The sequence below is a fragment of the Pelodiscus sinensis genome, chromosome 6, assembly GCF_049634645.1.
Source record: "Pelodiscus sinensis isolate JC-2024 chromosome 6, ASM4963464v1, whole genome shotgun sequence".
In the NCBI taxonomy this organism is placed as follows: domain Eukaryota; kingdom Metazoa; phylum Chordata; order Testudines; family Trionychidae; genus Pelodiscus; species Pelodiscus sinensis.
In genome coordinates, this window is record NC_134716.1 from 47,159,999 (window position 1) to 47,176,602 (window position 16,604).

A 16,604-nucleotide genomic window follows, 5' to 3' on the forward strand; every position below is an offset into this window, starting at 1 on the left:
TCTAATGATGTGAAATGGTTACATCGAACACAAAATAGGAATATGGATTGGCCTACTTATTCTAAATCATAGAAAGCATGGAGGAGAGGATTTGTAAAATCAGCTGGCGGTGATGAATATGGACACGCACACAAGTTGTGGTAAACTTATACAGCATGGTATAAAGCTATTTCTCTTTTTCTTCCCTTCAGCTTCTCAGTTTTTTTCTTACAATTGGGGATTCTCTCTGTTTATGATAGACCTGTAAGGAGGAAACACAAACAAGCTGGCCATTCCATTCTTGTCACATTTTATAAATTGTATACACTATCAGTACTGTATAATCAACTCTAATAAATAGAGAAATACCTCGCTGGAGTTGATTAGCTACGTAACATAACTTATAGTTAGATATATCGAACTACACAATAGTAATTCAAAAGGATTAGCCCAATTGTTACTCTTGCAGAGTTTTCTATATGCATTTGAAAAATGTTTTCTAAATTTAATATTTCAGAGCACCCTATGTCAACAATGCATAGATGTTTTTAACACCTTCACTGCCAATGATACTTGTTATCCATTAATTTGGTGTAGTGGTGTTGTTATTTTCAAACTTCCATGGATGCATATTTATTAGGGGAAAAACCAGGCAGACTTTCTTAGCATAACCAGTATTTTTCACTGATATTAATCCTTTATAGGAATTTATTCACCTGCATACGAAATTCTACATAAAATAAGAATAAAATGCAGTTTTATAAATCAATGTCGTTTAAGCTACTACGAGATCTGGAAAATTCTACAGTTTTATGCACAAGCAGTACAGAGTATTTTATATACAGTAAAACTCCGATGGTCCGGCATCTGACGGTCCGGCGCTCCTGATGGTCCGGCACCATCAGGAACCCGGAAGTGCTCTGGGCAGCCAGACCATTGGAGCTGCTCTGCCCCCAGCTTCCCCGATTCAGCCACTGCTAAAACTGACCAGCGCTGAATCCGGGAAGCAGGGTGCAGAACAGCTGGAGTGCTGCCGGGTAGGTCCAATAACGCTGCCCCTCGGGGCTGCGGGACCAACCCAGCAGCATCCCAGCTGTCCCGGATTCAGCCGCTGCTGAAATTGACCAGCGGCTGACTCCAGGAAGCCCGAGACAGAGCTGCTCTGCCCCAGCTTCCTGGAATCAGCCACTGGTAGTTTCAGCAGCAGCTGACTTGGGTACACCTGGGACAGAGCACCTGGGGTGCTGCTGGGTTGGTCCCCGCAGCGCCGAGGTTTGGCGCTACCAGACCAACCCAGCAGCGCCCCAGCTGCTCTGTCCCAGGCGTCCCGATTCAGCCGCTGCTGAAACTGACCAGGGCTGACTCCAGAAAGCCCGGGGCAGAGCAGCTCTGCCTCGGGCTTTCTGGAGTCAGCCGCTGATCAGTATCAGCAGCAGCTGACTTGGGGACACCTGGGGCAGAGCAGCTGGGGTGCTGCTGGGTTGGTCCAGTAGCGCCGAGGAGCGGCGCTGCGGGACCAACCCGTCAGCACCACAGCTGCTCTGCCCCAGGCGTCCCCAAGAGCAGCTGGGGTGCTGACGGGTTGGTCTCGTGGCGCCAAGGGTCGGCGCTACCGGACCAACCCAGCAGCACCCCAGCTGCTCTGCTGCAGGCGTCCCCGATTCAGCCACTGTTGAAACTGACCAGCAGCGGCTGAATTGGGGACTCCTGGGGCAGAGCCGGACTATCAGAAGGGAGAGCTCTGAGGGGGTCTGGGATAGCATCCCCCCACCCCACCCCAGACCCCTCATAGCCCCCCCTTCTGTTAGTCCGGCATATCTGATAATCCAGCACCCCCTGGGTCCTAAAGGTGCCGGATTATCGGAAGTTTACTGTAGTTGAAACTTACTTCTAATAAGCTAGTTAAAAAAAATCAGAAAAGGTCTTGTGGAATTCTGCATGCAATTACACACCTAATTTGTATACATAAGTACCCTTTGCAAGTACAGAGGGTCAATTTTGGGACCACACACATCTGATTTTTGTGCACAATTATGTGAATACCAGTTAGGAACAGAAATCCATTTTTGTGCACATAGTAGTGCTTATTTCTGAAAATAAGACCTTTTTATTTTTACACATCTTATGGACTCTAAAAGCCCTTCCAGTAGAAGAGGTATATTTTCACACAATCTTCTAATATGGTGCATGCCTTTTTTGTACATATATAGTGTACACGCAAAAAGCATGTATTTGCATGTACACATCAAGAGGGATTCTCTTTTTCATAAAATGCTGAGGCTTTGGAAGGTAAGTGCAATGATGCCCACAAACTAAAGGAAGAACCTATTTTAAAGTCTAGATCAATTTAGCTAAGAAGCCATAATTCTCCAACTTTCTTTGCAAGTCATCATTCACTATTCCAACATGCCTCTAAAAGTGCAGACCAGTGGGCAAGGCAATGTACTAAGACTACAGAAACTTAGGTTCTAGTCCTAGCTCAACCACTGGCTCACAGTAGACAAGGAATTGCCATACTAGTTCAGACGCAAAGTAAAGTTTATCTAATCTAGTTTCCTTTCTCTAAGAGCAGCCAACTCCTGCTGCTTCAGAGCCCCTGGTAAGCAGATGTGGGATACTTAACCCGTGTGACTCTTCCACTAATCATTAATAGACAGAGATTGCCTGAAACCCTAAAGCATGAGCTCTTATAATTCTTCCAACAACTCTTGGTTTTGGATTGATAATTGTAAAACTGGCTCATCTTATTATTTATATAAATGTCCAATCCCTTCTTTTCTGCCTGAAGAACTTGGCCTTAGCAACATCCTAAGACAACGAGTTCTACAGTTTAGTTATCTTCTCTTCTTCAACATTGTGATTCCTCACCGATTGGTCCATTCCTGTGCAGCCACAAGGGTTTGATAGCCTGAGAGTCCAACACTAGATCAGCCTTGATGAACTCATGTAATAGGGGTCTGACTCTGGGCCGCCTCCACACATCAGCTGGTAGAATATTATCCCCGATGTTACAAGCCACCTGGAGAGTGGTATTCACTGGAATATCTTGTGGCATTCTAATTATGCATGATTTTTAAAAAGTCACTCAATTTGCCCACACCTCGGCGTTTCTCATGTGTCTGAGGTCACATTACCCATCTGGTGTTAACAATTTGACAGTCTCCTAATTGTCAAGTAATGACTCCACAGTAAACTTTTCACTGAGATTTGCCTTTAAAAGCAGGAATAAAGCCCCTCTGCATCCCACTAACTACAGAACTGAGTCCCCAAATTTTCTCTTGGTTTTTTTGCTTCAGTAAAATGTTCTACTTTCAAAATGTAGACCTGACAGTCTCACCGCCTTTATTCTCTTTCTAGCTAACCTCCCAGTTGCCACAAACTCCAAACTTCATACACACAGGTATTTTCATAACATTTCAGAGTCAGGAAATGTTTTGCATTTTGTACCTTAATACAAAAACAGTTATTCACTAACTGAATTTATTTATCTTTGCTAAGAAAAGCCAAAATAATTGCTCAGGTTCCTCAGCCTTTTGTCTGATAATGCAGGGTGCAGCTACATCCATGGAAGAGCTGACAGCTTCACTTCTTTGGCAAATTAGTCTTCAAATATCTCTCCGACCTATCCTCTCTGAATCTCCTTGTTACTCATAGAACCTAGCAGAAGACGACAAAGAGGGCTGCCCAGATGTAATAAATTATCATTATGGTCCACTTCTGTTCATTATTTTTTAAATATCATAGGTCAATCAAATTATTCCAACCCTACTAAATAGGTTTCCATAATAATAATACATTAAAATTAAGGAAGTACATTTAAAGTCTGTTTGGTCTAACACATTTTCATGGTACTTTATGGGAGCTAAATGGGCAGATGTAAATTATTCCCCATCAGTATTTCTTACTCTGTTAAGGGTACATCTAGACGACGTTCATCTGTTGGAAGAAGATATGCAAAATCAGGGCTAATTTACATATCTTCTTCCAATCGCGTTACTGGAAGAGGTTTTTTTCAAAAGTGAAAGCAGTTTAGATGGGTTTTTTTCAAAAGAACCCCCTTTTTTGAAAGAACCCTTTGTCCTTAAAAAATGAGGTGTACAGGGTTCTTTCGGACCCCCTCCCCATCTAAACTGCTTTCACTTTTGAAAAAAAACCTCTTCTGATAACGCAATCAGAAGACAATATGCAAATTAGCTCTGATTTTGCATATCTTCTTCCAACAGATGAACATTGTATAGATATATCCTAAGCGTAAGTATCAGGTATGATAAATTACTAGTTACCCAGGTATTATTCATGCTACTGGGTGCATATGAGTAGCTGTTGTTCCCTTGGTCACATTTCCAGGTATGAAACTCATTACTAATAAATTACTACTTCTACTGCTAATCTGGCTTCCACTGAAGATTCTCAGATTATGTAAAGAACACCATGAGATACACAGGGATTTTGAATCTCAGACCTGAGAAGGGGGAAGTCTTTCTGGAGCCCCAAGAAGAGAAACAAAGCTCCTCCTTTCATAAAAGGTGGTATAGATTGCTCTCCTTCCCCTTGCCTGGTGTTATAAGCACACTCCTGTCTCCTCCCTGAGGAGAGGAGCAATAGCATGCTGTCACTGTGCTCCCCAGAGCTCAGCCCCATGTAGCTGTACAAGGAGAGAAAAAGCTTCTTCATCATCATTTTGTCAACACACAGCTGTGATGTGGTCACTTGCAATCGGAGTCTGTGTGTGGCACACTCCCAGCAATATCATCAAGACTGCAAATTCCATGGTCCATTAAGTACACTTGAACTATAGGGCCTTGGTGCTTTCCAAGCAAAAGTAGTATATTTTCCAAGTAGCTGAGAGGTGAGAAGATATGGGGAAAGTGGGGGAGGGAATTCAGTGACTATATAAGACTTATTGTTTAAAATATATGTTACCTAAGTTTCTTCATAAGCTACAGTAGACCCATTTTTCCTTTCCAATGTTTTTCTTCCATTTGGGTGAGCTTTGTTGGCAATGAGTTTCTGTAAATAATACAAAATAGGTAAAGAAATAGTCTATGAACTGAAATTTCACCTAAATAAAATTAGTGGTGGGCCTGAGCCTAGTTCTATACCTTGTATTTGAATTTTGAATACCTCCTCTTCAAAAGTCCGGGGGATGGTGCTGGATGGAAAAGTGTATTTATGATTTTGGTTCCGCCCCTTATGAAGGTAGAATGCAACCACAAGATCTGAATCTGGTTTGGGAGCCCTTTTGGAGTATCTCATCTCTACACACACTATAGGGGACTAGGATCTGGCTTTGTATTCAGGCCCATCACTAATATAAGTTATTCCACTCCTATGCTCTACTTAGAACATGCAACATAATGTTTCACTCAGTATGGTGGGATGGCTTTCAGATGCTGCATGCACTAAACTAATTTCACTAGATTAGCTAACAACAACACTGAACATGCAGCCTTTTAATCCAGAGACCTGTAGTATGACGAACTGTACATGCAACACAATTATAATTCAGACCAATGTATAGTACACTCATGCATGCAACATGGTAGCTAAAACTCATTATAATATAACAAATTCAACAATAAGCACACAGATGTAGACACTTGTGTATTAGATGAACAGTAAACATTGCATGTGTGGCAAAAATATTTTACCTGGTAATTTTTTTTAATAAAAAGTTTGAGGACACAAATGGCCTGACCAAAAAACTTTAAGGGTGGCCTCTTTCAGTGGCGATGGTGGAAGGAGTCATGGTGAGTTTAGGACCAGTTGCCAGCTGCAGTTAGTTCAGTTGTCTGGCCTGCTGCTCCTCCTTTACATTGAAAATGGAACAGTTCTGTTCATCCTGCTGCCCAGGCAAGTTATCGTTACTTCATGTGTGTGCCAAGAATTGCCAATGGATAGTTAATTATGCAATCTGTGATTTCAGTTGGCTTTATTTTACCATTATCTATATCTGCTGATACTTTTGCTTGCACATCCATTTAAAAGTTCAAAGATTCACATGAAGATTACAGAAGAATAGGTACAAGTGACAATACAACAACACTCTAATTTTCATATTTGCTTTATAGTAAAAGTCTCTGGCAACTTCAAATTTCATAACAATCAAGGAAAAATCTCATACAACTCATACTTACCTATTCATTTCTCCATAAACAATGCCCACAAAATGATATAATACTACCTTTTTCTGGCCAGCACTCAGTTGATACCCTTTTACTACTAGTATAGTAAATGGAAGCAGCTGTTCATTGATTTCACTCAAGGAGAAAAGTACATGAACTATTAAATATTTAACATTTTAATTTTTTTTAAATGATAAACAATTCAAAGTGTCAAGTGAAACACAGTGACCATAGCTTATATTTTCCACAACTAATCTTAAGAAAAGAAAGACCCCTAAGCAAATCATATTTATCTGGGTCTTCAAAAGTTTCACCAGTTTTTCATGTGTTAGTTTTGCCCAAGCATATTCTGGATTTCAGTATAAAAAATATCTCATTAATAATAATGGGTGGGATTTTCAAAACCTTCTAGGGGATTTGTAGACCTAAATCCCATTAATTTCTAATGAAATTTGGACATCTAACTCTGTTTGGACATCAAACTCTTTTAAAATCTCAATCAGCATTATTAATGTTCTACAGTCCTTTCCATCAAAAGATTTCAGTGCACTTTACAAACATTAATTTATTTAATCTCACAACCCTTTGTGGTCCAAAGAAATTAAGTGGCTTGTCCAAGGAGACACAAGAAGCCAGAATCTATAGAACCTACGAGCCTGACTCTCAGTTCTGCGATTTGACTAAAAGGAACCTGTCTTTCTCTCCACAAGCAAACATCAATGTAACAGGTATGGACAACTCTGTGATTTTGCATATGCAAAAGCTTAGATGTGACACACCATGGGCATAATTTTAAAAACTGTCTTAGAAATTTTTGCTCTTGAGATCAACAGAAGCTCCCAGTGAATTACAACTTTCTTCTCCTTGGATTATGGGCAAGATTGTTGAGCCTTTCACCCATAAGGATGAGCACTTATTCACACAAGCCTTAGGACTATTTAAGAGTAAAAGCTTGCCAGTAGAATGGGTCACAAGCTGGCCAAAAATAAATTCTATACACCTGAACAATGCATATTATCAAATACATGACATTTACACAACCTTTTAACCTGATCCCTCTCCAGGAACTTTGTCTCCCTCCCATTCCACCTCTTGGTATTATTTTAAAGATGCAATAGATGTGTGTACTATTGAATTTAAGTTTTCTGAGCTCTTAGGGTTTTGTGCTTCAGATAAAACTACTCCTTGGCTCCTTTACTTGTGATCACCTCCTCGGGAATCTCTTACCTCTCCTTACTACTCATTACTGATATTGGCAAAAGTTGGGAAAAGGAATTTTAGGGTCAGATTTTTCAAAAGAGCTCATCTCTTCTGAAAACGTAGCCACTTATGGTGGTGCCTAATTGGGTGCTGAGCTCTTCAGAAATCTGGCGCTAATTGTGAGAGCTGAAATCTTTTGAAAATCTGCCCCACAAGAAAGAGGAGTATGCAATGGGAAGTCCCAACATGGGATGAACTGTCAATGTTATATTAGGAGTGACTACTAGGGATATCATTTAAAAAGTTAACCGGTTCAACACTATGTTTAATCGAATAGTGGTGGAGCAGTCCTCTGCCTACGGCATGGCAGGCCCAGCCAGGCTTGAGCAAGTGCACTGTGGTGGGAGCAGCTGCAGCCCAGCCAGGCCATGCTATGGGCTGCTCTGGACAGGCTAAGCAACCCCGCCACACCATGGCCAGGGCTGCTTGGGCTGGGCCCACTGAACCACAACGTAGGCAGTGTGCTGCTCTAACCCAGCCAGGCCCACTGTGTCACACTACAAGTAGGGGGCTGCTCCAGCCCAGCTGGATCACCAGGTTAACCGATAAGCATCACTCAGTAAGGTTACCCCTTAACATCTCTAGTGACTATGCAACTGTCTATGCACACATTCATGTGACAAGCCTTCAGCATGTTCACCAGAAAATAGATGTTTCCAGAATCCTGGCAGATTCTGACTGGGCTCATATTCTCACCAGAGTGCTCACTAAACATGACCTCTTTTGCTCAGGCAGTAAAGACATCACAGGCCCCAGCTTCAATCCCTGCTGCTGCTGATCCACTACAAAAAGGTTTTCAAACTTTAAAATTATTCTCGCTGGTCAAAGGAGTGACAGAGAAATCAGCTAACAAGCAAGCAATGATAATGCCTCATTTGAAAGACCCAGTAGCACCACAGCTACACACTGTTTATACAAGAATATGAACAATGACACAGAGCATTTGGCACCGATTATGGATAAATTACAGAATTACTACAATCCTAGAATAAATGTGACTGAATAGAGACTTTTGTTTGTTGTTTGTAACTGAGATCAGCATGAACCAGTTGATGTGTATGTGACATTTTACAATGAAGGTTAAAGCTCATAGGTGAATTTTGGGAAATATGTGACCTCCTAATAAAAAATAAGCTTATATGAGAAATATGAAATTGCAGTGGTGATTGCTTTAACTGTAACCCAAGCCAGGGGCATTTCTAATCTCAGTGAAATTCATGAAATGAAGATTCAGGTGATAGCATCTGATTAAAAAATTCCAACTGACATCAGTGGACTTGCAATGAAACCCTATGAATGGATAAGGAATGAATCTACGTGGCATCATTTAAAAAAATCAGAAACTCTGAGCAACATAAGGTTTTCTGCCTACAACTTTTTTATGTTTTACATGTGGTCAAAAGAATATGAGCCAAGAAAGTGCCTCATATGTGATCAGCTATCCTACAACTTCAACAAAACAATGTCCTTTTCCAAAAGTATGTTTCACAGTTAAAGCCAAAAATATTCATGTGCTCAGAGACCACTGGAGCAGTGACATTTTCACATAAAATGACTGCAGATTATACTGCTTTTTGATTGGCAAATATGGTTGAGTTTTCCTGACAGAGTGTGTCTTAAAACTAGTTACAGGAGGGAAAAAAAGCAATGCTAAACCAAGTGAAATGTATACCAACTAAAGAGTGGCTCATATCCAGATGTAAAATCCCAAAGCAAGTAGGTATTGCAAATTGTTTTATAAAGCAGTATCATTTAGCTATCCAAGAGGTAAGTAAAACGTGCCACCTGTGTCAGAACTAAAATTCTGCCTAGCAGGAAGTCACTTTAAATGGCCATCATTGTGAATACTGTAGAAACAAAGAGAGAAACTATGGGGACAGCTTACAAGACAAATTCTCAAAATGTCTTCTAAGGCCTAGAATGTTTGATGGGAGTATATAACATTCTGTCATCCATCTCATCGTAGTATCTGAGCACCCAGTTAAAGGATCCGTAGGGTATGCCTATACTGCAGCTGGGAGAAGTCTCCCAGTTCGGGTACACAGATTCACGATAGTTCAGCTCAAGCCAGCATGCTTTAAAAAAAAAAAAAGCAGTGCAGAAGTTGTGGCTCTGGCAAAGGCTCTGGCTAGCCAACTGAGCTCAGACCTAGAGGATTGGATTCGGGAGGGGATGGGTTCCTCTGGGCCGAGGCTGACAGGCTCCAGCCATGCCACCTCTTGGATTTCTAGGGCCGGCCAAAGCAGGCTGCAGTTGCACCACCACCTGACTCTCCAGGGCTGGCTGGGGCGTGTGGCAGCCACGCCACCCCCTGGCTCTCTGGAACTCCAGGGCCAGCTGGAGCAGGCTGCAGCCATGGGGGAAGGGCCAGCATTGGCCATGGGGGAAGGAGAGTGTTGGGCTTTGGATAGGCAAAAGAGAAGGGGCCTCAGCCAGAAGGGATGGAGCTGGAGAGCTTGCCTCCCCAAGCCGTGAGGTTATCCACCGCCCATGGGTCCCTAGAAATCAGAAGGTATTTTCCAGAATCGCCATCCACACCCACCTCCCTGAATTCTAAAATCAACAATCTTCACCACTGCTCCCATTTTATGTTTTTCTTTTCAAACAGAATGATTTATGTCTGTGGATCTTTGACACCTGATTTGCTACGTTTTTTTGAAAGCTATACTATCCAAATGCTAGAAGACAATAGCATCTTGCTACAGTAAGGGTTTGATTCAAAGTAAATGGGAACATGCCCTAAAATGAGAATATATACAAACAAACATGTGCTGCACTTCCTCCTAAAGAATCTCTTTATAAATAAAATTATTCATGGATAATGTTTTAAAAGCAGTATAATCTTTATAGACTGCTTTAGCAATGCATTTTTTTAAAATGCTGTGCTTAGAAATTCTCTTCTCTATCCAGTATATGTTTACTCTTTATTATGTGTTGCCTGGACAAATAATAGGATTATATTTATTTCTATTGCCATTCTACTGATTTATTTTCATTTATATTTTCTGTCCTGTAGAGTTTTAGTTTTTAAAAATATTTACCCTTCTTTTGGGGTAAATTAAAATATTTATACACAGAAAATTCCTGAAGGCTTTTTAGTATTTCAGGCATTGAGAGCTGATTCTGCAGTCCATCCCTATTCAGTAAAATGTTTCGTTATTGCTTACTAGTAAGCACATGCTAAGTTTCATTGACTTCAGTGGGGCTTAAATAAGTACTTAAACAAGTGCTGTGCTGAACAGGGATGCAGTAAAATACATACTTAAATGCTTTGCTGATTTGGGCCTGAAAAGGCAGAAGAACAGGCAGAAAATACTCTTTTAAGTAACTCTGGAATGACACTAATATAAAATGTCTAACGGTAAATGTGAAACATAAGAATGGGGCCATAGAATGGGGCCAGATATTTTGTTGCATATCTGCTCTTCTCCAGTCATATGCTTAACAGTGTGGAGACAATACAAGAGTTAACAATGTGAATTATTTTGCAAAATGTCTTACCTTGTAATCTGTGTTCTAGTGTTGAAGTCAAGAGATCTCATTGAGCGTAAGACTTCTATACACCCCAAGTACTGTAGAAAGAAAGAAAAAATATAATGTATTATATGCACTGTTGAGCTCTAAGAGCAAATACAATCAATCAATAAACATTATTGTACAATCTTTGATTTACATCTGATTTATCTTGTTTGTAAGCTAGTTTTTCATAACTAGGTTCTCTAGGTCACAGGGCTGTTCTATAAATACTGCATATCATTTATAATATAGATATATGTCAACATATCTTTTATGTCTAATCTCATTGCAATACACTGTACATAATGCACTGCTTAGTGCTTCATTCACATTCATATTCTTTACTAGACTTGAAGATATTCAAAGAAGTACAAATCAAATCAATATATAAAGGGGCTACATTGAAAAATATGCCAAGATATTGTCATGTCTATCATCAATTTGTTATAATCAGATACATATATTATGGGCCAGATTATCAAAAAGTCAAGCATACAATAGCATGTGAAACGTCTGTATATAACTACACCCAAATCAGATGTTTGAAAGAGGACATCATCAGTGAGAAAAACAATTGAGAATGCAAACATCAAATCTGCACATGTGATTGCAGTAAGTGGATGTTTACATTATATGTTTTTCCCAAAACTCCTACCTATTTTATAGTCACCGCTATGGGGTTCTTTATAAAACAGATGCTGTGAAAAGCAACATGTTAATCTCTTAATCAACTGCTTTCAAATTCAGTTCAGAAACCCCCTGAAAAGACACTCGTGGACAGCCATCTATTCATTGTTCTAAAGATAATTCCATCTCTTCATTGTTCTAAAGATAATTCTGCAAATTTAGAAACATCTCACTCAAGCAGATTCTGTCACATGGCTGTCTGAATACAATCTGCCCTGCTGTTAAAAAAAATCTAACTGAAAATAAAAGAGTGGAATTAAAAAATGTTCTAGGAAATGGTCATGCCACATAGATCACTTTCAGACAAATGCAAAAAGTAGTATGGATGTGACTGAAAGGATAGCATGTAATTGTACAGGTTGAACTTTTGAGTCCAGCATTCTCTAGTCTGGCATGGTTTTAGTTAGCTAGATATCCACTTATCATGGATGTCGTCAAGTTTCCCATGGTCCCATGAAGTTTGTTTACAGCCACAATGCCTGGTTCTCAGCATTCGTTATTTAGCTCTAAATTACTCCTAAATGTCTTCTAAAAGCCCAATAAGGAGTGAAAATGTTGGTAATGCTGTTAGACAATATTGACCTAGTTAAGATGTTAAATTTATATTTAGGTATCTCTGGAGATGGTTTGATGTTATTGCAGACTGAACACCTAAAGCCCATTCAAGTTACCAACTGAACTCAATGAAGCTATACTACATCAGCTAAAGATCTTTGATGCGGCATATGGAGGAGTGTCTGGAATTATTTAGAACCAAATTCTGAGAGGTAAATTAACAAGCAAACATCCATATAACACTGTAGGAATAAACAATGATAAAATGTACCATACTGTAATGAACTTATTTTCTATTTGCTACAAATTATGCCTGATGGGTCTACAACATATTCATGATTACCAGTTTATAATAACCTAAAAGGGGAAAATCTAGAAAGACATGGACATATCCTGAATCATGGAAAACCTGCATGGCAATATAAAATCATGGGGGCTGCTAATGTTTTCAAGTAACAAGGTGACTGTAAATACTATCTACCACCAGAATGTATAGATAAAGTCCTGGGAGCAAACAGCAGGACAGATGTATATATTCTGTCATCCTCAAATCACTCCTCAACACTAATACTAGCCTCTAAAATATCCATTTGAAATATACAGGCAAGGATCCACAAAAAAGATATAGTCAACTTAACAAAAACCACATATTTTCATTTATTTTAATTTGTGCTCTCAATCATTGAAAAGAGTAGCCTATTTTTGCTTCAGGCATTCCATGAAAGACTTAAAATGCAGTTATAAAAACAGACTATTCCTTCACCCAATTCTTAGTGTATATTATAACTAGCAGCTAAAACATTCTGATGGTCTTATAAGCATCTAGGCTACATCTACATTGTGCTTTCTTGCACAAAAACGTATGCAAATGAGACATGGCGATGAATATCACCAAGAGAAGTGTAGACTGCTCCTTCTTGCACAAAACTCCCCTGTTGCACAAGAGCCATTCTGCCTGAAAATAAGTGGCAGAACGGCTCTTGTGCAAGTGTGGACTGCTCCTTTTTGCGCAAAAGCCCCTTGTGCAAAAATGGCGGCTCATTAAGTATGTAAATGAGGCACGGTGATATTCATTGCCGTGCCTCACTTGCATATGTTCTTGTGCAAGAAAGCACAATATAGACATAGCCCTAGAGTCTTTCCAATGCCTCATAACTAAGGAAAAACATGTGGACCTAGCAGCACATCCTGGAATAGGATTATTTTGGACAGGCAGAGAGAAAGTTTTGAAGCTCTGGGGCTCTTGTGAACAATCCAATGATGGCTAGCCCCTCTGTCAAGCAACAGTGGCAGTTTGGCATGGAAAAAAGTACTCTTTCAAATATACTGGGCTCAACCCACTTAGGCTATGTCTACACTGCACATTTATTTCAGAATAAGCTATTCCAGGATAGTTATTCTGAAATAGCTTATTTCAAAATAGCATGTCTACACTGCAGGGAAGCCCAAAATTAGTCTGAGGCAGGCTTCCCTAATAGAGATGTGCTATTTCGATTTAGAGGCCCAGGAGGCACTGGGGAGGAACAAGTTAGACTGGCCCTGGTGAGGGGCTATTTTGAAATAGCAGAAGTGGAGCGTCTGCACAGCCCCTATTCCAAAATAGCTATTTCAGAATAGGCATTATTCTTTGTAGAAGGAGGTTTACAGAGGTCAGAATAAGCTTCTCATTACTTTGAAATGATTTTGAAATAACGGAATTGCTGTGTAGATGCTCGCATAGTTATTTCAGAATAACGGCCGTTATCCCAAAATAACTTTGCTGTGTAGACGCACCTTTAGGGATTTGCAAGTCAAAGTTAACACCTTAATTTTTGCTCAGTACCTACAAGGTGGCTAGTACAACTCCCAAAACATGACATCTCATTTTTCTGGAACGGTGTATCCACTAGCAAGCAAGCTGCTGAATTCTAACCAAGCAAATCTCTGCCTAGATTTTAGAGAGTGGTCATATGTCTCAGAGAACTTCTTTCAGGCCACCTGATATATAAATGTAGATAAAATAGGAAAAGAAAACTTTAAAATTACTTAGAAAAGTTAGGTGTCTAAGTTATCGGGGCCTAATAAAATGCATCATAAAATACTCAAGATGCTGATTGAGAAGGTATCTGAGATATTAGCTATCATCTTTGAAAAGTCATGGAAGATGAGAGAGAGTCAGCTTAATTTCTGTGCCAGGAAAGATAATGGGGCAAATAATTAAGGAATCCATCTGCAAACATCCGGAAGATAATAAAATGATAATAAACAGTCAGCATGGATTTGTAAAGAACAAATCATGTCAAACCATCCCGATAGCTTTCTTTGATACACTAACAAGACCTGTGGATAAGGGGGAATTGGTAGATGTGGTACAGATTAGACTTTAGTAAAGCATTTGATACAGTCTTACATGACTTTTTCATCAATAACCTCGGGAAATACAACATATATGGGGCTACTATCAGGTGAGTACATAACTGGTTGGATAACCATTCTCTGTGAGTAGTTATCAATGGTCCACAGTCATGATGGAAGGGCATAACAAGTGGGATTCTGCAAGGATCACTTTGGGGACTGGCTCTGTTCATATCTTCATCAACTATTTAGATAATGGCATAGAGAGTATGCTTATAAAGTTTGCGGATCTTAAGAGGTCGAGTACTCCCAATCTCTGAAACTGAGCTACTGGGACATCAATACTTTACTAACCAGCCGTGTTTCTTAAACTGTGTTTCGGGGAACACTGGTGAGGTGTGCCGCGGAGAACAACAGAGTTTAAAATGGCTGCCTTTTTTTTTTTTTGCTTAATTACTTTCCCCGATGTTCCTCGGCTTAAAAGTTTAAGAAACACTGCTTACTAGTAGGACACAGATCTTTCTGATGAGCTAAAATAGACTAGCAACATTTGCTTAAAAAGATGATTGTCTTTAATGAAGTCCTGCAGCTCACAAAATTATAGTTTGTACCAACAGAATGTAGTGCCATGTACAAACTATATCAGAGATAGCATGGTTGTGTTAGCAAATAAGATGTGCATTGGCCACATAGAGCTTTTATGTAACCCAGTTCCTTCAGATCCTAACAGATGTAAAGGCTGCTATACTTTAGTTTTTGTGTAAGAACTGATATTAGCTCTACAGTGATGTGAACTAGCTTTAATGTTCTTGGTTTCTTGTTGAAATATATCCAATTTTTTAAAGAAGAAAGGTCTAAAATATATTAGAATATATTCTGTAATCAGTTCACTAGTAGCACAAATTCTTGATGCTCAGGCCTGAAGTATATTTCTATTTTGGAAAGTAACTATGTGAAAATGGCACATACTTACTCACCACACATCTGTTCCTTGTATGTAAAGTGATATCGCTTTATTTTCATTATCAAATTGTGCTTGTGCTGCATTTTACTTTTATTAGCCCTACACAGCCAATATGACTAATAGTGAATGAAAAGGATTCAGTATCTTTTTGTGCATCAACAAGATATTTCACTAAATTCTAGCTGCAGAGACGATCATTAATAGCTAAAAAAGCAACAGGATTGTGAAAATGTCACCCAAGGGCGGTGCATAATTGGACATCAGAATTATGCATGTGCAACTCAAGCCATAATTTGAAAAGGCCTCAACAGCTGACCAGGTGAAACTGAGGACCTAATTTGGGCAGCAGATGCTATACAACTGGTGAGAATACATGAGAAGAAAAGAACCCAGACTGATTCTCAGGTCCCAGGTTGAGCTTCCAAGTTTGGCACTTACAAACATCTTGTATAATGAGCATATTTTACTCAACATCATTGAGAAACAATAAGCTTAGTGCACTGCAATACCATTGTTAAAGTCTCTTTTCATAGTCCAACTACACTTAGGCTGTGTCTACACTGCACCCCTTTTCCGGAAAAGGGATGCAGATTAGACACTTTGGAATAGGCAAATCCGTGGGGGATTTAAATATCCCCCGCGGTATTTGCATTAACATGGCTGCCGCTTTTTTCCGGCTTGGGGATAAGCCGGAGAAAAGCGCCAGTCTAGACGTGATTCTCTGGAAAATAAACCCTTTTCCGGATGATCTCTTATTCCTACTTGAAAGGGTTTATTTTCTGGAGAATCACGTCTAGACTGGCGCTTTTCTCCGGCTTATCCCCAAGCCGGAAAAAAGCGGCAGCCTTGTTAATGCAAATACCGCGGGGGATATTTAAATCCCCCGTGGAATTTGCAATTGCGATGTGCTACATTAGCATCCCTTTTCCGGAAGGGATGCCAGTGTTGACACAGCCTTACAGTACAGCCTACCTAGACTACTCTGGAAACATAAGTATTAAAAGGTAACAACTTGTTGGCTATGTTTCCAGAGTGGTAGTCTAGGTAGGCTGTACTGTAAGTGTAGTTGGACTATAAGCCACAAAGGAATATTGGCAATTAATGTTTTTAAAATGTTATTTTAACTGAACATTTATTATGTTGAGCATCTCACTAATTTGTACTGATGGTAATTGCACTTGCCA

The 16,604-nt window shown here is 39.8% G+C and overlaps 1 protein-coding gene across 8 annotated transcripts in view; it reads right to left on the reverse strand.

The window, feature by feature from the left end:
• SHC3 (SHC adaptor protein 3) overlaps window positions 1-16,604 on the reverse strand; it is an 87,831-nt gene that overhangs the window by 45,723 nt on the left and 25,504 nt on the right. For all 8 annotated transcript variants that reach the window (XM_075931868.1, XM_075931865.1, XM_075931869.1 and 5 more), the window contains one exon: window positions 10,866-10,936. In XM_075931868.1, coding sequence (XP_075787983.1) covers window positions 10,866-10,936 — 71 coding nt within the window. The remainder of the gene's footprint in view (window positions 1-10,865; window positions 10,937-16,604) is intronic.